Here is a 19,147-nt window from a genome sequence, read left to right as displayed (position 1 = left end):
TGGGGCTGGTACAATAGGCCGGAAGTGGCCGCAGTACAAGGGACTTAGTCCCCCCCCACTAGCCATAAAAAAAAGATGCATATTTACTCGATATTGCCTACTGCATCACCTTCCGACGGCGAAACACATTGTAAAGCTAAACTGATACATGTTTTCATGTCAAGTTTGACCGTAGTGGTACGAACCAAAGTAAATTCGCCCCCTAACTTTTAGTTTAGGCTGTCAGTAGCATAGTTACCGAAATCCGTGAAGATCTTTGGCAGACATACGATTCCCTCAGAAGGACACGACCACTCCTATAGCTTCTGCCTGGACAGTTCAACTTCCGATAGGGGAATTAACAGTTCAACGTTCCTGCATCTGTTTCTGCCGATATACTTCTGGTTTAAGGAAGGGCCAGTCAGAGTCTGATTATGTTCCTTCGTTAATTTTGTATTAACTTAATCATATCCTTACATTAATGGGAGCCTGGATAGTGCAGTTGGTGTATAGAGTCTGGCTACGGGCTGGACGGCTGAGGGGTTGGAGTTCGAGTCCCGGTTGAGGAAAGATTTTTCTCCTCTTCACGTCGTCCAAACCTGTTCTAGTACCCACCCAGTCTCATACCCAATTGGTTCTAGGAGCCGGGGCGTGAAGCTGATAGCTCACCTTCCAACTAGTGCCGACGTCATGAGTAGGTGGATCTGTACGTCCGCACCCCCATACGTCTTCATAGCATAGTGCTTAATTAATTAAATACAGAGACAATTTCACATTTTTATCCGTAAATTAATAACTTTAAATGAAGAATACTCTGACTTCGTCTTCCCATATTTGGTACAGAGACTGCATAAAAACGTTTCACATGAGCTCTAATCTCCCTGAGGGGCCTGTGTGAAATTGCTAAATATATTTTCCTAAGTATATAGGCCTATATAAGTTATATGTTTTGTGTTTGCGGTGTTTTTATTTTGTGCTGATATTATCAACCACGGAAGCTACATGCGGCAGAATATTAGTATGTGGGAGGAGGTCGACATGGTCTGCGTTTATAATAGCCCTATAAATCCTCTCGTTTAGTGGTTCCCACTCCTAGCTCTTCGTCTGTAACGGCGTTTCTTTGCGTTCCTATTTCAATATCTCGGGAGATAAGCGGCTCAGAGGGACGATTTTGCTGGAATTATATTTCTGAACATGCGGACATAATAAAGATGTTACAGAATGATTCCCAAGCTGTTATTTTGAAGCCTAGGAAACGCAATGTGCTCAAGAATTAATGCTCTTCTCTTCCTGGTATGAATTTCCTTTCCGTAAACGCAACTCGAGATGCAGCCGAGCTTCAATTCAGCAGCAAGTCTGAATGTTAAGGAGAACGCGGAAGGTCTCTTGAGAGCAAAGAGCGATCTGAGTTTAAAAATAAACAAACTCTTTCATAAACCGCAGTTTTCAACAGGGAGTGCCAAACATACCTCCATATTGATGTCTTCAAACTGTTGTCCATTATGTGTCATTAAAGTATTACATTTAAGCATCCTGTTACATTCCACACTTCTATATGTATAAGATAAACGCCGTCGTAAATGCAACACTTTATTGTAGTTCTTGTCCCCCCTTTTTTCACACTACATGTTTCTGCCGCAACCGGCCATCATCAAGTGTATTTCACTTCACGTAGCTGTCACACTGCACTCAATATTAACATTTAAACTCCAGATTTACAACTGTTCATTGCCTGTCGTCAATCGGCACCCGATGTTCCAGAACTCTCGTTGTCGGTTTTGTCAGTTTTGTTTAAAATCTTTATTAATATTCACACGTTGATTGGTTTTTTTTCCCCTTGGCACTACAGCCCCAGTGGACCTAGGCCTACCTCCATGAACTCCGTTCACTTCGGCTTTTCTAGATCTTACACATTCGGTAGGACTCCTTGGGCGGGTGATCAGCTTGTCGCAAGGCCTCTACCTATACACAAACACAGAAAATCGCACACACACAAACTGAACATCCATGCCCTGAGTGGGATTCGAACCCACGATCCCGGTTTTCAAGCGACTGAAGACAGTACATGCCTTAGACCGCTCGGCTACCGTGACCGGCCGTCGATTAGTATAAAATGTTAAATTCTCAATTTACCTCTAATGTGTAAAATTTAAATTTAGATTTAAAATCAAAATCACAGAGATACCTGTTCTATGCTTATATGTGCTGCAGCGACTACCTCTTGCTTTCAGCACAGCTCGCGTGTTATTTTGTTCACGTTCTCTCTGTGCGTACCACTGCTTTTCTTTAATACTTTTGCATTAATACGTGTCAATATTAATAAAGATTTTAAACTTAAATGACAAAATCGACAAGGGGAGTTGTTATCGGGTGCCGGTTGACGAGAGAGCAATGAACAATTGTAAATCTGTAGTTTATCTGTTAATATTGAGTGCAGTGTGACATTTACGTGAAGTGAAATACACCTGATGATGGCCGGTTGCGGCCGAAACATGTATTGTGAAAGAAGGGGGACAAGAACTACCAATAAAGTGTTACATTTACGACATTTAAGTTCCCAGGTATCAGTTTTCGTTTTCGATAATTTTTGTCCTAATTTCAATAGCACTAATTAAATGCGTCATGTGATCACTATGCCGCGTGACGGCGGTAAACTACAGAACAATGACGAACAGGAAAATATGTTCATGAGACAGTTATTATCATTGCTGTTTCAAATAAGCAATCTTATTACGAATGTTTGGGTGCAGTTAATTTTGAGATTAACACTTTTTTTTTTCTTGGCACTACCGCCCCAGTGGACCTAGGCCTACCTCCATGAACTTGATTAACCCTTAGAGACTGAATTTCCTCTACACGATGTATAAGTACCTCACAGGAAACACATTACATCTCTGTTACAAGAACCAGGAAAACAGTCGCTGTTTATTGCGAGAATCATACGGAACAGAGAACTACATCCTTTTGGGCCGAATGCGGAGTTTCGATATGTTAAAGAAGGTGGTTCATATAGTAATCTATCTATGGCTCTACAGCCCTTGTGGACCCTGGCCGCTTCTTCAGTTTCTTAATCTATACACAGTCGGTAGGGCTCCTTGGACGGGGGATCAGCTCATCCCAAGGCTGCTACCGACACACAGAACAAGACGAACACATAATTATGTGTTTATTATAATAAACGCACACAGACATCCATGCCTCGAGTGGTATTCGAATCCACGATCCCAATGTTCGAGCGGGTGAAGACGGTTCGTGCCTTAGACCGCGCTACTACTGTGATCGGCCCGTATAGTAAGCACTGGGCTTTAAAGGGTTACGCAGGCGAGAATGGGCTAGTTTAAGAAGTTATCTCACCTTTTCATTTATCGATACCGTATGTAGGCGAATAATTTATCTTTGCGTTCAAGTATTCTCTGGTCGAGTGGATGGGAGTGCAATGGAGTAGCACTGCCGGGTGTCGAATCTGGGCCGATTCCTTGCAAATCAGACTGGCACTTCGAGGGTTAGTCTACTCATGAAAGACGATGGAGTGGTATCATATATATAGGCTGTTCCAAAAGGCGTAGGCAAATGGAGCATGAATAAAACCGTTTGCAGTTCTGCCTAAAACTTTTTCGTTGCTATATTTTCCCCAATTAACGGACTGTAGATGCAAAATAAACTGAAGTGTTTTTTTCTTTTGTTTGCCTTGGCAACTGTTGTGGTAAAGTGTAGCATTTTTTAGAGGAAATGTTCGAAGTGACATCCTTGAGCCGCTGTGCAAGTCTCTGCGTTCTCTGGATTCCAGTATCCATCGTGTGCTGCTTGTGAGAGCTTTTGTTTAGATAGGAACATCTTGTATGTGACTGGGTTGCTTTGGCGAGGCCTCCTTTCTCACGTAATGTCCCCCAGATTGAGCGCTTCCAGCTAATTGCATTTACAGTTTAATTGGACTATATTCAGTGCGCCGTTCGCTCTTGCTGGTCTCTTGTTTTGAGATCTACTCGGGATCCTTTCATATTTTAGTACGTACTTTTCACGAATTGCATGAAATGAATGCATGGAGGCTGTGCCCGTCCGGCCGTGCGTTTCGTCTCAGTTGATGAAATTTAATACACGTTTTATACACTGAAAATTTCTCAGCGAATTTTATTCTTGCTTCGAATCGGTGTTAAAAAAGCTTTCATTTTATGTGGAGCACGTCAAATTTTTATAGGAGATTGTATATGAATACCAGTTTCATTGAAGGCTATAATGTTCTGTTTGTAACAATCTTTTTATGGCGAAATACAGTACACAGCGGCTGCGTTGTCTGAGGCCCGAAATGTTTCCAATCGCTCGAACATTAGGATCTGAATTTCACTCGTGGCATGTACGTCGTATGCATGTCCGCGTGTTTTATATGAATGTGTTGTCCCAGTGAGATGAGCAGATCCCCGGAAAAAGGAGTCCTGCTAAATGTCTTAAAGTATTCGTAAACTAAAAAGATGTCTCTGTGCTTAACTAATTGAACACCACTCCACGAAGACGTATAGGGGAGTGAATTTATAGATCCACATATCCTTGACCTCGGCACTAGGAAGTGACTGGTCAGTTTCACGCCCCGGTCGCTTTTCTCCCCTGGGAAATAGGCGCCGGTACCCGTTGGATGGAGGCTCGATGGATCGAAGAACCGGTATGGACGACGTGGAGAGGAAAAAATCTTGCCCCTAGCGGGTCTCAAACTCCGACCTCTTAGCCGCCCAGCCCGTAGCCAGTAGTTATACCGACTGCGCTATTCCGGCTCACCTAAGTATTCGTACTTCGACAAATTAGGTCTGAATCGAAAAAGGCCAAAGGGTCTAATTCATAAAGGCCGAATAATAATTCAATTCAATTCAATTCAATTCTTTATTATTTATGTGCCAAGTCAACAGCCGCAAGGCCAATTACAGACTTAGCACATTGTAGATGAAAGTAACTACTTGTAAATTTTACAAACATTAGACAAACACATTATCAGTCAAAAATAAGTTACAGGTAATTTATGAAGAAAAGTAAACAAACAAGCTAATAAATGATAATAATAAATAATAATAATAATAATAAGAAGAAGAAGAAGAAGACAAACGGTACGAGGAAAATTGTGTTATTCCTGTGTGCAGGTAAATTCTGCACTGTTTATTAGATTTGTCAACAGTAGACGTGTATCTTCAATAAGCAAACGTCAAGATAACAGGGATGCAAACTCTCAAAGAGACACTCGGAAAACATGAATAGGGCAGAACGAAACTGCAGTGAATCTTTCCGCTTATTTCGTTTCATCTGCTCCTCGGAGCGTGCGCGCTTGATTTTGCTCCGTAAGCACTGTAGGAGCGGAACGCTGATTTAACAAGTACTTATGACGTTTGTGTTTTAAAGTCCCAACCAAAATGTGTTCATAGCTTCCTAGATTTTACGGCGGTAATTATTCGGATTGTGGGCATTTGGGGTGTGACACCACATAGGTTTCTAGGCGGATGTCGACGTTTCGAAGGAACATTCCGTCTCCACCTTCAGGTCTGATGTGTAAGTTTAATAATTAGCTCACGTGTATGTGTTAATGACTTCTTAGTTCCTTTTCTTACAATTTGGCGACAGGAAAGGGAAAATAGCCAGATAAGAGAGGAAATTAAATAATGAGAACTTCATACTTTATACTAAAGTAGCACAACCTTGTTACATTTGCTTATTGAACACTCACTCTTCGCTTTTTTTTTATTGCTAGTGGTGTGGGACAAAGTCCCTTGTACTGCGGCCACTTCTGGCCTATTGTACCAGCCCCAGATTATAGGTGAGGGAGGGAGATTGTGGAGCAATTGGTGGAATGAAAATTGGCAGGGGAAACCGAAGTACTCGGAGAAAACCTGCCTCTGCGCCACTTTGTCCACCACAAATCCCACTTGACCAGACCCCGGGATCGAACCCGGGCCGCCGCGGTGGGAAGCCATCGACTAACCGCTTGAGATATGGCCCGGCCATCACTCTTCGCTTTAGTCACGTCTTCAGGAATGTCTGATTTATTCACAAGTTACGACATGTTTCTGGGGCATGCGGTAACGTAGTTTGTTGAGGCACTATGCTACAAGCCCGGAAGGTCACGGGTTCGATTCTCGCTCAGGTCATTGGATTTTTCAATTAACCAAATCCTTCCAGCCGCACTATGGTCCTGGGATATACTCAGCCTCTGACAGAAATGAACCAGGAATCTTCGTGAGGGGTAAAGGGCGGCGGGCGCGTAAGGCTGACAACCTCACCGCCATCTTTGAGCTGATTGTCTAGAAGATGTGAGAGCCTCGATCTCTCAGAACCCTATGGGCGTCCGCCGCCTCTTACATGGATAGCTTGGCCTTTTCGTATTACGAAAGTTTATTATTTCTGAATAGAGGACAGTTACCTTGTCTTGCATCCAGTTTGAGTGACCGGAAGTGGGGCAGAGTCACCGCAGGATGAAAATTCGTAGTTTTCTGGAGACGTAAATTTGTGTCTTGACGTGTACCTGCCACAGTTTATCTTCGGTAGGGTAATAGAAGATGACGGCTTCCACTGGTGAAACTATTAACGACGCCCCTTTTCACGTCAGTTGAGTCAAGGTCATATTTCAGGATCAGAAGGATTTCAACGACGAAATTAAGAAATAAGACATTATTTAATGCTTAACGAATGTCCACATGTATTCGTTGACTCCATAATGAAGCCATCGAGAGGCAATCGTCCTCCTTCAGATACAATATTTAGGGCACTGTCATTATCCCATATGTTTAAAGTAACTCCGAGAAATTCAAACGCATTATAAACCGTTTCAATGTCGTGGCCGTTTTCAGAACTAAACATACACTCGGAGAGATATTGATGGAAACTGGACTGGTTAGAGATTCCCAGCAGACGAAGCAGTGTATGTGCAATATCCCATGTGATGTATCAGATGTTATATATTGGCGAAAGAAGCAGACCTCAGAAGTACGCATTAAGGAGCACAGTATAACCTGTCACAAGGTGTTTTTGGAAAATAAAAATTAGGGCAACATGCGTACGAAGAAGGTGAAAAAAATGTTGGAAGACGCGAAGGTCTTGCCTTATGGAACGAAACACCACATACAGGAAATACAGGGAATCCGCCCACATGTCTCTGGCAGGTCATCGGATCAGTTAACCCAGCTTGGACATCTCTTCCATGTTGACTCCCATCATCGCAGCAAAAGTCAGGAAACTACAACTCCGTCCAATTAAACGAGAAAATTTGTGTTTTTGTGTTGGTATTATATAGAGAATTTATTTCACTTGTGATGACATATATTCTGGTAGTAGTCTGGTTCCAGGCCTCATGTGTGGTTTATTTAAAGTTTGTAATGTTTGTGTTAACTCTCGCACCTGGCTTGTGCTGTGCTTGGATTGTATACCCCATCTTATGTTGGTGCAGGTGTACGGAGGTACGAACTAGCTGTATCGATTGAGCGCAACTAAGTAGGATTAATCTGAAGACGGTGACAGAATCCAGTATCCGAAACGTTATTTTAAATAAAAAAGACGAAATAGATAATGTCCAGAAACACAGTAGTTTGTATTATTGTACCTTCGTCAGAAACTTTTAGAACAGGAAAAATGTTGTGACAGGAATGGAGGATTAGCTTGTGACGATCTGTTTCCGCTTGCTTAGGTTATTGCCCGAGAGGAGTCAGTTATTCTATTGAGCCAGCCAGCATATGAGTTAGAAGGAGAGGACGGTGGTAGTACTGTTCGTCAGTACTGGTATGGGATCAAATAATGAAGATTAAATTTGCTAGTCTTCCAGCTAATATGCGGGAAATACGATATTCATGTTATTGGGAAACCCTGAAGGAAGGGGGCGCTTGGGAAAGCCGTGTTCTAGGCGCCTTAAACAAGTGGGATCACCTGTGAATCCCAGCTAAGAAACTGAAGAAACTAACGAAATTAATAATTTTTACCCTACAATAGTTTTGTTTCTAAAATTTTAGAGCTACATAACTCTTGTCTTGGAGCTGAGGGTGAGCGACAGGTTGAAATGGAAGACTCCAGATTCACGACCCCTTGTGACTATGATGATATTTCCGGGATTGTCGCCGAACGACCAGCGAGAAACTGTGTAACGGGTTAGAAGCCAGGACACTAACTACATATCTTACGAATAGCAGATCGGCGTCTGTCGAAGTGAGAACAATGCTTGCGTGTGTGTGTACGCCGCCGGATACTCGCCTCTTCTCGGCGTCTAGTGTGGGAGGCACGAAAATAAAGACGCCCAGTAGACGGGGGATTACTGAAGGTCCGTCATTCGCTTCTCTGCCGGTGCCCACCACGCATTTGCCAAGCCGACGGTCACCTCCCGCCACCACCAGTAGCGCTACCGTCGCGAACAGCATTGTTGTCACCACTCCTCAAGTTACGGAGAATGAACTGGCAACCCCTGATCCCAAAGAAAGTGAAGACAACTCTTCCGATGTACAGGTGAGGTGCACAGTGTTCAGTGTTTCATCTCATGTATCAAGTGTTGGTATGTGGCCTAGAACTCAATGGCATGCCCTCAAAACATCCCCTAGGGTAGATTTCCACTACCTGCAAGTTGGTACAGATATCCCTATATTTTTTTAATAGAATAGAATAATTTTAATAGAAAGTAATTTCAACCTATGTTTGGTAGCAGGCTCTCCCCTTACCAAAGTCCACGTGCTCTTCTGTAATGATCCTTTAGTAAACGTCATAAAATTAGAATTAGCTCTGTATCCATGTACTTATATTCCGCTCTCAACGGTATAGAGAACTCTGTATTAAGAGAATGGCCGCTCCATAGCTCAAGCAGTTAGTCACTGGCTTCCCACCGCGGCTGCCCGGGTTCGATCCCGGGTCTGGTCAAGTGGGATTTGCGCTGGACAAAGTGGCGATGGGGCAGGTTTTCTCCGAGCACTTCGGTTTCCCCTGCCAATCTTCATGCCACCAATTGCTCCACAGTCACCCTCACCTATCATCTGGGGCTGGTACAATAGGCCAGAAGTGGCCGCAGTACAAGGGACTTAGTCCCACCCCACTAGCAATGAAAAATGTTTAACACGAAAACACAGCAGGACAAGGACATTGGAGCAAAATCCGTAAACCCAACTTAACTATTGCACATGCTTGTAGTACTACAGATACTATGATTAATGCTATTTTGTATTTATGGAGAGCTTGTTACTTAAGGGGATCTTATACGTACGTGTCTGGCTCGCGAGTCCGACTCGGCTCGGGTTCCAGTGAGCCAAACTCGTCTGTGTGATGGTCGCAAAGTTGGGAGTCAGCTCATGCGTTCGTGGACGAATTAATTCGAGCCCTGCTCCCGAGTCAAGCTCGCCGAGCCAGACTCGTACGTGTATGGGCCACTTTAGATGCACGTTAACTCTACGTTAAATTTGTCGGACATAACATCAAAGTTTCGAAAGGGTGCAATGTTTGTAATAGTTCATTTATAAACAATAATTTACGCAGGTGTTCTAGGTATTTTTACGGTATATCTGCTAGATTTCACAAGCTCAACGCTAAAGCTTTATTAATTATCGAAAACTAAATGTAATTTTTATGCACCCGTTGTTTTGTTATTTGATCTCCTACGGAAAAGTACCTTGCAACATTTCAGAGCCCTAAATAATGATCACTGTTTGCGTTCTCCCATAAAAAATTCGCGCCTTCGCTACGTTATTATCATTGATTGTAGGAAATAAGATACATTGTTGGAGTTTCCTTCAATGGCAAAATTCAGTCAAATTTCTTGAAATCTTGTCAGTTCAAAATTTCAAATGGGGCCACTTGCGGTATGACAGTCTCATAAGCTCGCTTGATTTTCTTCATGTGTTTTGAAAATGTATGAATAGTTGCTTTTTTCGGTTTATAAAATTTTGTTTAGTATTGTGTTTTCCGGAATTTATCTGCGAAGGAACACTTCTTTCACAAATGGGAAAGAATTAAGCTCGAAATCTGTGTAGGGCCTACAGCAGTTCAGTAAGTTACTGAAGAAAGCCAGAAAGAGAAAGAAACGAAAGTTCGAAGTATTCAATAAGTGTGTGGTGTACATGAATTTATGGACTGATGATCTTCATAAGAATCACTGCAACTCTATACATAGAGGTCGTAAATGGGACATGTACTTCTACTGTCGAACTATCTTCTTGTCTAGGGGATATAATTCGTGTTAAGCAGAACCCTGTCTCGAATATGGAAATACGCAGTCTCATGTGATTCTGTAATAATCAAGTTTTTCTGTATATGCCTAACATTAATTACCATGACAAAAGTTTGCTAAACGATTTCTTACATGCGTAATCCCATAATATGGTTGTTGGTGTCGCTAGCTCGAACAGGTAAGGCGTAATCTCTCGTTACTCTCTACATAGTCCGTGGGAATGGAAAAATAAATTAAGATTACTGTGTTCTGGGATGTGACGCCGTGTATATTAGAGTAGTTATCAACGCTCCCTAGGAATCTCCTTCTTCGAGGAAAGATGTATTTTATTATTATTATTATTATTATTATTGGAGGGGGTGGGTTTCCCCATGCACCCCGACTAATAGTCTATTGTACGTCCCCCTTTGATATTCTACCAGTCGCCATACCCTGCCGGTACTGGTGCTCGCTATCAGCCCCGTTCAACCAGCGAGGCTGGCAGCGGTACCCGATACTTCCCCATCTACCGGAGGCATTGGAAACTACTTGGGCGGGAAAGTTGCCTAATTTTGCTCAGAGGTCTCCTAGAGACATGAGGATCTTTTACGTGCCATAAATCTACGATACGGGAGCCACGGCTTAAAGTCCCTCCCGGAGGACTTGTTCCCTGAATTTTTCCGCCCTTAAAAATTCCACGACCTCCGCCGGGTTTGAACCCGCGTACCTTGAGTCATGAAGTGGGAACGTTACCCCTAGACTACGGAGGCCGCTAAGGAAGGATGTAAGTAATAGGGTCCTCCGAAAGTCTGATAGATTGTTATCATTGTTTCGGAGGACGTTGCTGTCTCGGTCTTCAACGGAATATGGACGCTCTTCCGAAACGTTAGTAGCTATCTAGCAGGCTACAGCGCGTCACATTTCAGAGGGTGGACCTTCATAGTCGCCGCCCTGAGAGTTTCAAATCGCCGATTTCGTCTCTCAGTTGTAAACTGCAAAGGCACAATTTAATTTGTTGTTGCAAGATTCTCGTTCCGTTGCTGTCCGTGCGGTTTTGTTGTCTCTGGGCTAACTCCCTTCATCCATAGATTGATCTGTAATTTTCTTCGAAAATATAAGCACAACATTTCGGTAAAACCTACTGGTTTTGAAAGAGTCGCTGGTATAGTAACAACACTTTTAATTGTTATCAAACTCCTTTTATTCTTGTCTCTTGCAGCTTCTATCTTTTCGATTTCCAGTTCATTACAGAGTTATGCCTACAACATACAACAGACAGGTGCGCGTAATTGATTCGCATATTTTTAATGCTAACGTAAGAAATTAAATTCTTTCTTCCATGCACTTACGAGTATGACTTTAGTTCATGTCTTTGGCACTTGGCATGTTGTTAAATGTGAATGGACTGACAGTTGCTTTGGCAGTGTTTGTATTGCATATGCATGTTGGAACCAGTGTATCCTGATCAGACTGCAGTGATAGCGTACGCTGTTTCCATCGCAAAAAGTTTATCCACAACGTCAGCCGGTTGGAAGAGTGTAGCTCAGTGATACCTGCGGTGTGCAGAGTGTCCCAGGAGGAAGGGTCAATATTCTGGTAGGTCAGAGTATCGGTCATTCTAAGGAAAAAAGCATATATGTACATGTGTCCTATTCCAAACGGTTTCCGAGATAGAGCTATTTCACTCTACATTAGTACACAGTACAGTGGTAATAGCAACACACTATATCCTTAGAGTTGCAAAGTACATTGATGTTGACGGTGGAATTTTCGAAAATATACTAGGTAAACTGTACCAACTTTGTCACTTGAACAATAAATACCGTTATTAGAAACATTACGTAATATGTAGGATTTGAGGTTCTAGTTTCTTGCTCGGCTGATTTTCGACAATGAAGATGGAGGTGATACGTTCCTCCGAAACGTCGGTTTATTTACGGACTACGCTATATCACAGAAGATGACAATTTTCATTACGTAATATATCCTCCGTATTAACAATTTTGGAACTGTACTACAGTGAAATAGCTCTATCTCGGAAACACATGTACATATACATTTTTTTTGCTTACAATGACTGTACTGTGGCCTTCCAAAATATGAGCTTTCCTATTGGGCACTCTGTATATCTCATTGGCGAGGTAGTGGGGCCGTCAGCACAACAACGAAGTAAATTAATTTTTAATGTCGCATCTATGAAAACATAAATATAAAAGCAGAAAAATAATCTCTCCCTGTACTGAGAATTAAACACAAATCCAAGAATATAATGAAGAAAACTGGCCTTAATGTTCAAAAATACAATTTTAATTTGTGAATTGAGTAGCCTGGTACCGCATTTCCCGAATATCATGACGTTAAGGGAGGACTGTAGCCTGAGGGTGCTTGAGAACAGGCCGCTGAGGGGAATGTTTGGACCGAAGAGAGATGAAGTGACAGGAGGTTGGAGAAAACTGCATAATGAGGAGCTTCGTAACTTGTACTCTTCTCCAAGTATAATTAGTATGATCAAGCCAAGGAGGATGAGACAGGGAGGGCATGTAGCACGAATGGGGAATAAGCGGAATGCATATAGGATATTGGTGAGAAAGCCAGAAGGAAAGAGACCAGTGGGAAGACCAAGACGTAGGTGGGTGGACAATATTAAAATGGATCTTAGAAATATAGGATGGGGTGATTTGGACTGGATTGATCTGGTTCAGGATATGTACCAGTGGATTTCTCTTGTGAACACGGTAATGAACCTTCGGGTTCCATAATATGTTGGAATGTTCTTGAGTAGCTGCAGAACTTGCGGCTTCTCAAGAAGGGCTCAGCTGCAGGAAGTTAGTTAATTATATTTCGTTTTGTCTTGAAAATTGTTCATGTACCATTTCTAGTGTTTGTTGTGCCACGCATGGCACACGTGCCACTTGTTGACACCACTGGTATAGAAGAAATGTCGTGTCTTCCTCTATGGCTTTACAACCCTTTGGTCCTTGGCCACTCTTTCAGTTTCTTAATCCTATACACGGTCGCAGGACTCCTTGGAAAGGGATCTGCCAGTCGCAAGACCGCTTCCTACACATGATAACACAAACAGAATAAACGCATACAGACATCCATGCCTTCAGTGGGATTTGAACCCACGACCACAGTGAGCGAGCGGGCGAAGACAGTTCATGTCTGAGTCCGCGCTGCCACTGTGATCAGCAGGAAAGTCGTTTTATAGGCCTGAGTCGGTAGTGACCATATTGTTCAGTCTTAGTTTTTTCTAAGTTTCTTGGGGTGGAGTGAGACTGAGTCCACTTGGTATGTCGGCCATTAACTGGCCTGTTGTACCTGTCTTGGATGATAGATGATGAATATGGAGCAGTCGGTGGAGTGAAAAATGGCAGGAGAAACCCAAGTACTCGGAGAAAATCTGCCCCAGTGGCACTTTGTCCCCCACAAATCCCACATGACCTGACCCGGGGTCGAATCCGTGCCGCCGCGGTGGGAATTCGGCGACTAACCACCTGAACTGTGGCACGGTCCTGGTCCAGTTTCTGAAAGATGTGTTATTGTGATAACAGTAATGGTGATGATCATATGGGACGCACGTTCTGCGGTGTATAACGTATTCCATTCCTCAGTGCATGGTAATGATTATATTTCCTCGCCTTCTCTTCGTTGTGTTGTCTAGTGTAGAAGAGGCTTTGTGATGGTCCGATGACCCGTGCAAGGAGGACTCCTAGCGCATAACTTCAAAGATCCATTCGTATAGAAATAATTCTGAAACAGAACAGGCAAGAACATGTATTGTTAGTAGCAGTGATGTGTTCATATGCTGTCTGTCGACGCTCTCAGCTTCATCTTTGAGAATGATTGTGTGCCTTCATAAAGTGAACTGTAAAGCACTTGAGTAAAAACCAGTTGCTTTTTCAGTGCCTCTTATGTATGTTTGTATTCACGGATTGAACACAGCCGGCCGCACTCTTGGGGCAGGCATGCTGCTTTGTGAACCGGGACACCGCAGTCGGTAGAGTGATTGTCCGCTTTACGACCAGGTTACGCTTGCTGACGGGTAGCTATCGGCATCTCTTTCGTCAAAGGTGAGCGACCAGTGCATGAGATTGATCCTTCGTTTTCATTTAGTGCCGTGGTGTGAAATTCATGGCGCTTCACTTCCACATCCGGTATATTTCTTCATGGCTTCATGCTTAGGCACAAGGACAACCAGTCGCCTTGAATTAAGAGTCGACAAGAAGTCCCGCTGGACGGAAAGCTTCGGCACGAGACGCCGCACTATGGGCGACGGCGTCGACGCCTGGAGAGAAACAGAATCAATAAAGTGGACAATTTGCCTGCTGTGGTGTAACACGTGGACTCTTCGCTATCGACCCCGCCCCCAACCACTGACAGCGTGGCTCCCCAGTCAGTATGTCGTAACAGGTGTGTCTTCATGAGTCCTGTAAAACAACAGATATTCGTGTAACTTAGTCTCTGGTCGCGGAACAGGAAGGTTCAGTGCCTTTGTACCGAAAAGAACGTCTCTGCCTCCAATCCTGAGCCCGACCCAGCTACCACCGATTCTTACATTGTGTGTTCATGTTGTCCTTCAGACTACTGTTCCCCTTTACTTACTTACTCATGGAGCTGAGCCCTTTTAGAGGAGCCGCCAATTCAGTAGCTGCTCAAGAATTTCCCAGCATTTTATGGAACCCGAAGGTTCATCACCGTATTCACAAGAGCCCTCCATCCAATCCATACCATCCCATCCTAACTCTCTAAGATCCATTCTAATATTGTCACCCACCTACGCCTTGGTCTTCCCTGTGGTCTCTTTCCTTCTGCTTTCCCACCAGTATCCTATACGCATTCCTCGTCTCCCCCATTCGTGCTACATGACCTGCCCACCTCATCCTCCTTGACTTGATCATTCTAATTATACTTGGAGAAGAGTACAAGTTATGAAGCTCCTCATTATGCAGTTTTCTCCAACCTCTCTTCGGTCCAAATATTGTCCTCAACACCCTGTTCCCAAACACCCTCAGTCTATGTTCCTCCCTTAATGTCAGAGACCAAGTTTCTCTCCCATACAGAACCAGAGGCAAAATTATGGTTTTATGTATTTTAATTTTTATGTTTTTGGACAACAGACGAGAAGACAAAAGGTTCTGGACTGAATGGTAGCAAGCATTACCCGAGTTCAATCGCCTCTTAATTTCTTCCTGGATCAGGTTTCGATCGGCTATCGTTGTTCCCAAATGTCTGAACTGCGCCACATTTTCAAATCATCTGTTTCCTATCTTTATGTCATGATTTTGCCTTGCATTTTGGTGACGAGACAGTAACATATACAGTAGAACTTGGTTATAACGTCATCAAAGGGACCTAAAAATAGTGTCGTTATAAACGAATGTCGTTGTAACCAAAATGGGCAGTTCCACAGTAGCCTTATGTTAGTCACGTAAAAATCTACCAAAAACCGAGTTAAAATGTTGCATTTTTTAGTGAAATACGTAGTTAAGTACAGACTAACGTAACATTAACGTGGAATTGCCCAAATGTATAATATCAAAGACATATTACAGCGCTTTTCACTGACAATACACACCGCACTAATACTGTATATTAAAGGTAGGCCTACTCACCAAATTACAGTAGATTACATCAATTGTTGTGCCTTACTGTACCTAGATACGAGTACAGTAATCAGTTATCTTCATCTGTTTCCTGTTACTTGCCCAATACACACTTTCTAAATTACGTTCAATGTCCATATCAGAGAAATTCAGGAATGAAAATGACGTTACATACGAGGTTGATGCATTTGTGCATGTCGTACTAAGCAAGGTATAAAAACAGTTGCTTTATGAGGAATTAGTTCGTACCATTGAATATTTGACGCAATAGACAAGGTGTCGCAGAAACCGATGTTGCTATAACCAAGTTTTACTGTAGTTAGTTTTCTCAGTGTTTACTTCTAGACCAACCTCTTTACTTGCGTCAATTAAAGTTTGTATGTTTTTCTTTATGGTATCTACATTATCGTTCATGGAGGTAGGCCTAGGCCCACTGGGGCTGTAGTGCCAAGGAAAAAATAATAAAAAATCTACATTATCACCCAGTAGATTCACATCATAGCCGTAGACCAACAGCTGATGTGTCCCATTTAATTTCAGTCCCACCTGGTTTCCCTGGACCTTCCTTACTGCATATTCTAAGGCAGAGTTGAAAAGGAGTGGCGATAAAGCATCTCCTTGTTTTAGACCATTCTCGATAGGAAATTTATCAGACAAATGTATACCTACACGGACTTTACTATAAGTTTCGTTTAAACACATTTTAATCAACCTAACTAGTTTCATGGGTATACCAAACTCTATTAGAATATTGTACAATACTTCCCTCCTAACTGAATCATGGGCTTTCTTGAAGTCTATAACTTCCAAAATTAATTAGTTAAGGACAAGAACAACTTTACCGTATTATGTGAATCGTACACCAATAAATCACGAAGTTTCTCATTGTATAATATCCTAAACTGTTCTCGTCATCCCTCATTGGTTAAAATACACGTTTTTCCGAAGAACTTCGTTGTCAAACTTGTGACGATTTCCTAGCCTAACTGTAATTTTATGGATATTCACATGAAAATTATGAAATTGTGAAGAGCCGTCTTTCACTTTTTTTTTTTTGTTCAAAACTTTGATCAAGATCATCACTCAATCCAAATGGCCGACCGTCCACTTCGCTCTTCATCGTGAACATTTGTTCCCCCATTTTTACACATTCTACATCATTGTCTTATAGTTCCTTCACTCATTTTATTTTGTCCATAAACCGCCGCGAATAATTCGCAATTGACTTCTGAAGTACTCATGTTCTTAGCATCTTTAGCGACTGGCGGGATTATCAAGCGCAGGACAGATCATAACTTACTCTGTAAAGACAAGAGCAAACACTAGGTGACCAGTTATGCAGTGATTTACAATGCAGTGAGTCACGTCACACTACCTCGCTTGCGCCAGCTCTCCCACGCTCCTATATTAGTTGACTAAATTAAAAGGAGGTTAATTTCCGAATAGTCCTCGTATCAGTGACGTGATAGTGAATTCCATCATTATAAATGGAAATTTTCGTCGCAATTCACTAGAATATTTCACGTGTTGGAATCCTCTTCCCGTTGAATTCATCGGCGTGGTTCCATCCCTTGCACATCTGTTGCATGACACTTTATCTTTAGTCACCTGGAGAACTGATATCTGATTGAATGTCCAAAATTGTAGACGGAGAATGAGTAAATGGAAAGGATGTAAAACTTAAAACGTATGATACTCGAAGCTGGAAAAATGTTTGTTTCTCGACATATCCTCCGCCAGCATTCATACACATGTCCCATCGCATTGGCAATGCATCGAAACCTGCAGTAAAGAAGTTTTATGACTGTTGTCGCAGCCACTTCCGCGCCTTCGTTTCAACCTCTTAGCCATCAGCGAAACGTTCCACCAAGGTGTTTTTTTTTTCTGGCGAACCAAATAGTTGGGAAGTCACTAGGGGCCAAGCCTGGACTGTAAGGCGGATGTTCAAAAAGTTCCCACTGTAGTTCTTGAATTCTCTCTTGGGTTGCTCGGGCTGTATGGGGTCTGGCATCGTCATGATGAAGCAGTACCCCTCCTCCCATTTGGCCTGGATGTTTTCTGCGAATTGTCAACAGAACTTCGTAGTATGATGCAGTATTCACATCTTCACAACTCTTGTGAATATGGCTAACAGATACTACCTGAGAATTTCAAAACACGGTAAGCATAAACTTCCCAGCTGATGGCGTAACCTTAAACACCCAGCTTTTTGGTTGAAGGTGGACTGGGGTGTAGCCATTGCATTGAAGCACGCTTTGGTTCGGATTAGTAGTGTTGCACTCACGATTAGTCCCCTGTGACAATCCTCATAATCATATCTTCTTCTCCATCTGCTTACTGTAAGAGACGTTGCAAGGACAAGCTCATTCGGTTCATTCTTTCTCGATACTTCAGTTCTCTGGGCACTCACCATGTGCACACTTTCCGAAACTTCAAACGATTATACATTATGCTGTATGATAACCATGGGAACACCGTAGTGCAGTTGCTACACTGTTTTATCATTATCCTCCTGTCAGCTCGGATTAACTCTTCCAGCCGCTGCACAGTTGCTTCTGTCGCAACCTCAGCAGGACATCGTCGGCCATCATCTGCGACTTTCGAACGTCCTTGAGAGAATTTCTTTGCCCAATTGCGAACCGCTTTACGCGACAAAATCTTCCCACCGTAAACATGAAACATTTGTTTATGAATATCTTTTCCATTGAGTCCGTTGCTCACAAAAAATAACGCACGACAGAACGCTGCTCTTCTTCCTCAAGCATGGTCGCCATTTTGACTACTGAAACGAGCCTCTCAGTATGCGCATGCGCGTCTGATACCTAGACTGTCATGAAGCTCGACTGTGTTGCAACCTAGTGATACATATAGAAAACATATTACGTCCTAACAGCGGTTATACGTCCATTTGTGACCTATTTAGTGACTGTTCCTCGTATTACACGTGGATATTCTAGCGCTTTTAGTTAATTTGCTGACCCGGGTTGACTGAATAGAACCATTTCAGAGATTTTAGCGCAGAGGGAGTGTAATATTAAATGGATCCTGAAGAAGTATGTTATGAATGTGTGAACCGAATCAGTCTCCTGATTCAAAACAAAATCCTGTGGTGAATTTCTGTGAGTGCTTTGGTTTTTCGAAGGCAAAGTGAACATATGTTGTGAATACATGGTGGGCGAGAAGTCTCTGACACAATGAAAATGATGTTACACGCCTCTCAGTGTGCTTGTGGTTTCAGATTACAAAGGATATATGCAGCTTTTACTAAGGGGCAGGAATGTAGGGTCTACAGATACCGAGGACGCAAGAATTCTGAGCTGTAGCCTACGTGAAGACAGTTAAGTCGTGGAGACTGAAAAGAGACGTCAGAAGAATTTACACTGTTTAGAAATGCCCCTCCAGAAACATATGTCTGTCA

At 42.7% G+C, this 19,147-nt stretch overlaps 1 protein-coding gene across 7 annotated transcripts in view; it reads left to right on the top strand.

Moving 5' to 3' along the window:
- Window positions 1-19,147, top strand: part of LOC111864750 (apoptosis-stimulating of p53 protein 1) — a 367,739-nt gene that overhangs the window by 227,965 nt on the left and 120,627 nt on the right. The window contains exon 2 of one of the 7 annotated variants that reach the window (XM_023852247.1): window positions 7,953-8,439. The exons of the other annotated variants lie outside the window; for them this stretch is intronic. Within the exon in view, the coding sequence (XP_023708015.1) occupies window positions 8,155-8,439 (285 nt within the window). The 5' untranslated portion in view covers window positions 7,953-8,154. The remainder of the gene's footprint in view (window positions 1-7,952; window positions 8,440-19,147) is intronic. 7 annotated transcript variants of the gene reach the window in all.

This window comes from Cryptotermes secundus, unplaced genomic scaffold, assembly GCF_002891405.2.
Source record: "Cryptotermes secundus unplaced genomic scaffold, Csec_1.0 scaffold932, whole genome shotgun sequence".
NCBI classification, from domain to species: Eukaryota; Metazoa; Arthropoda; class Insecta; order Blattodea; family Kalotermitidae; genus Cryptotermes; species Cryptotermes secundus.
This window is presented reverse-complemented; position numbering and strand designations above follow the sequence as displayed.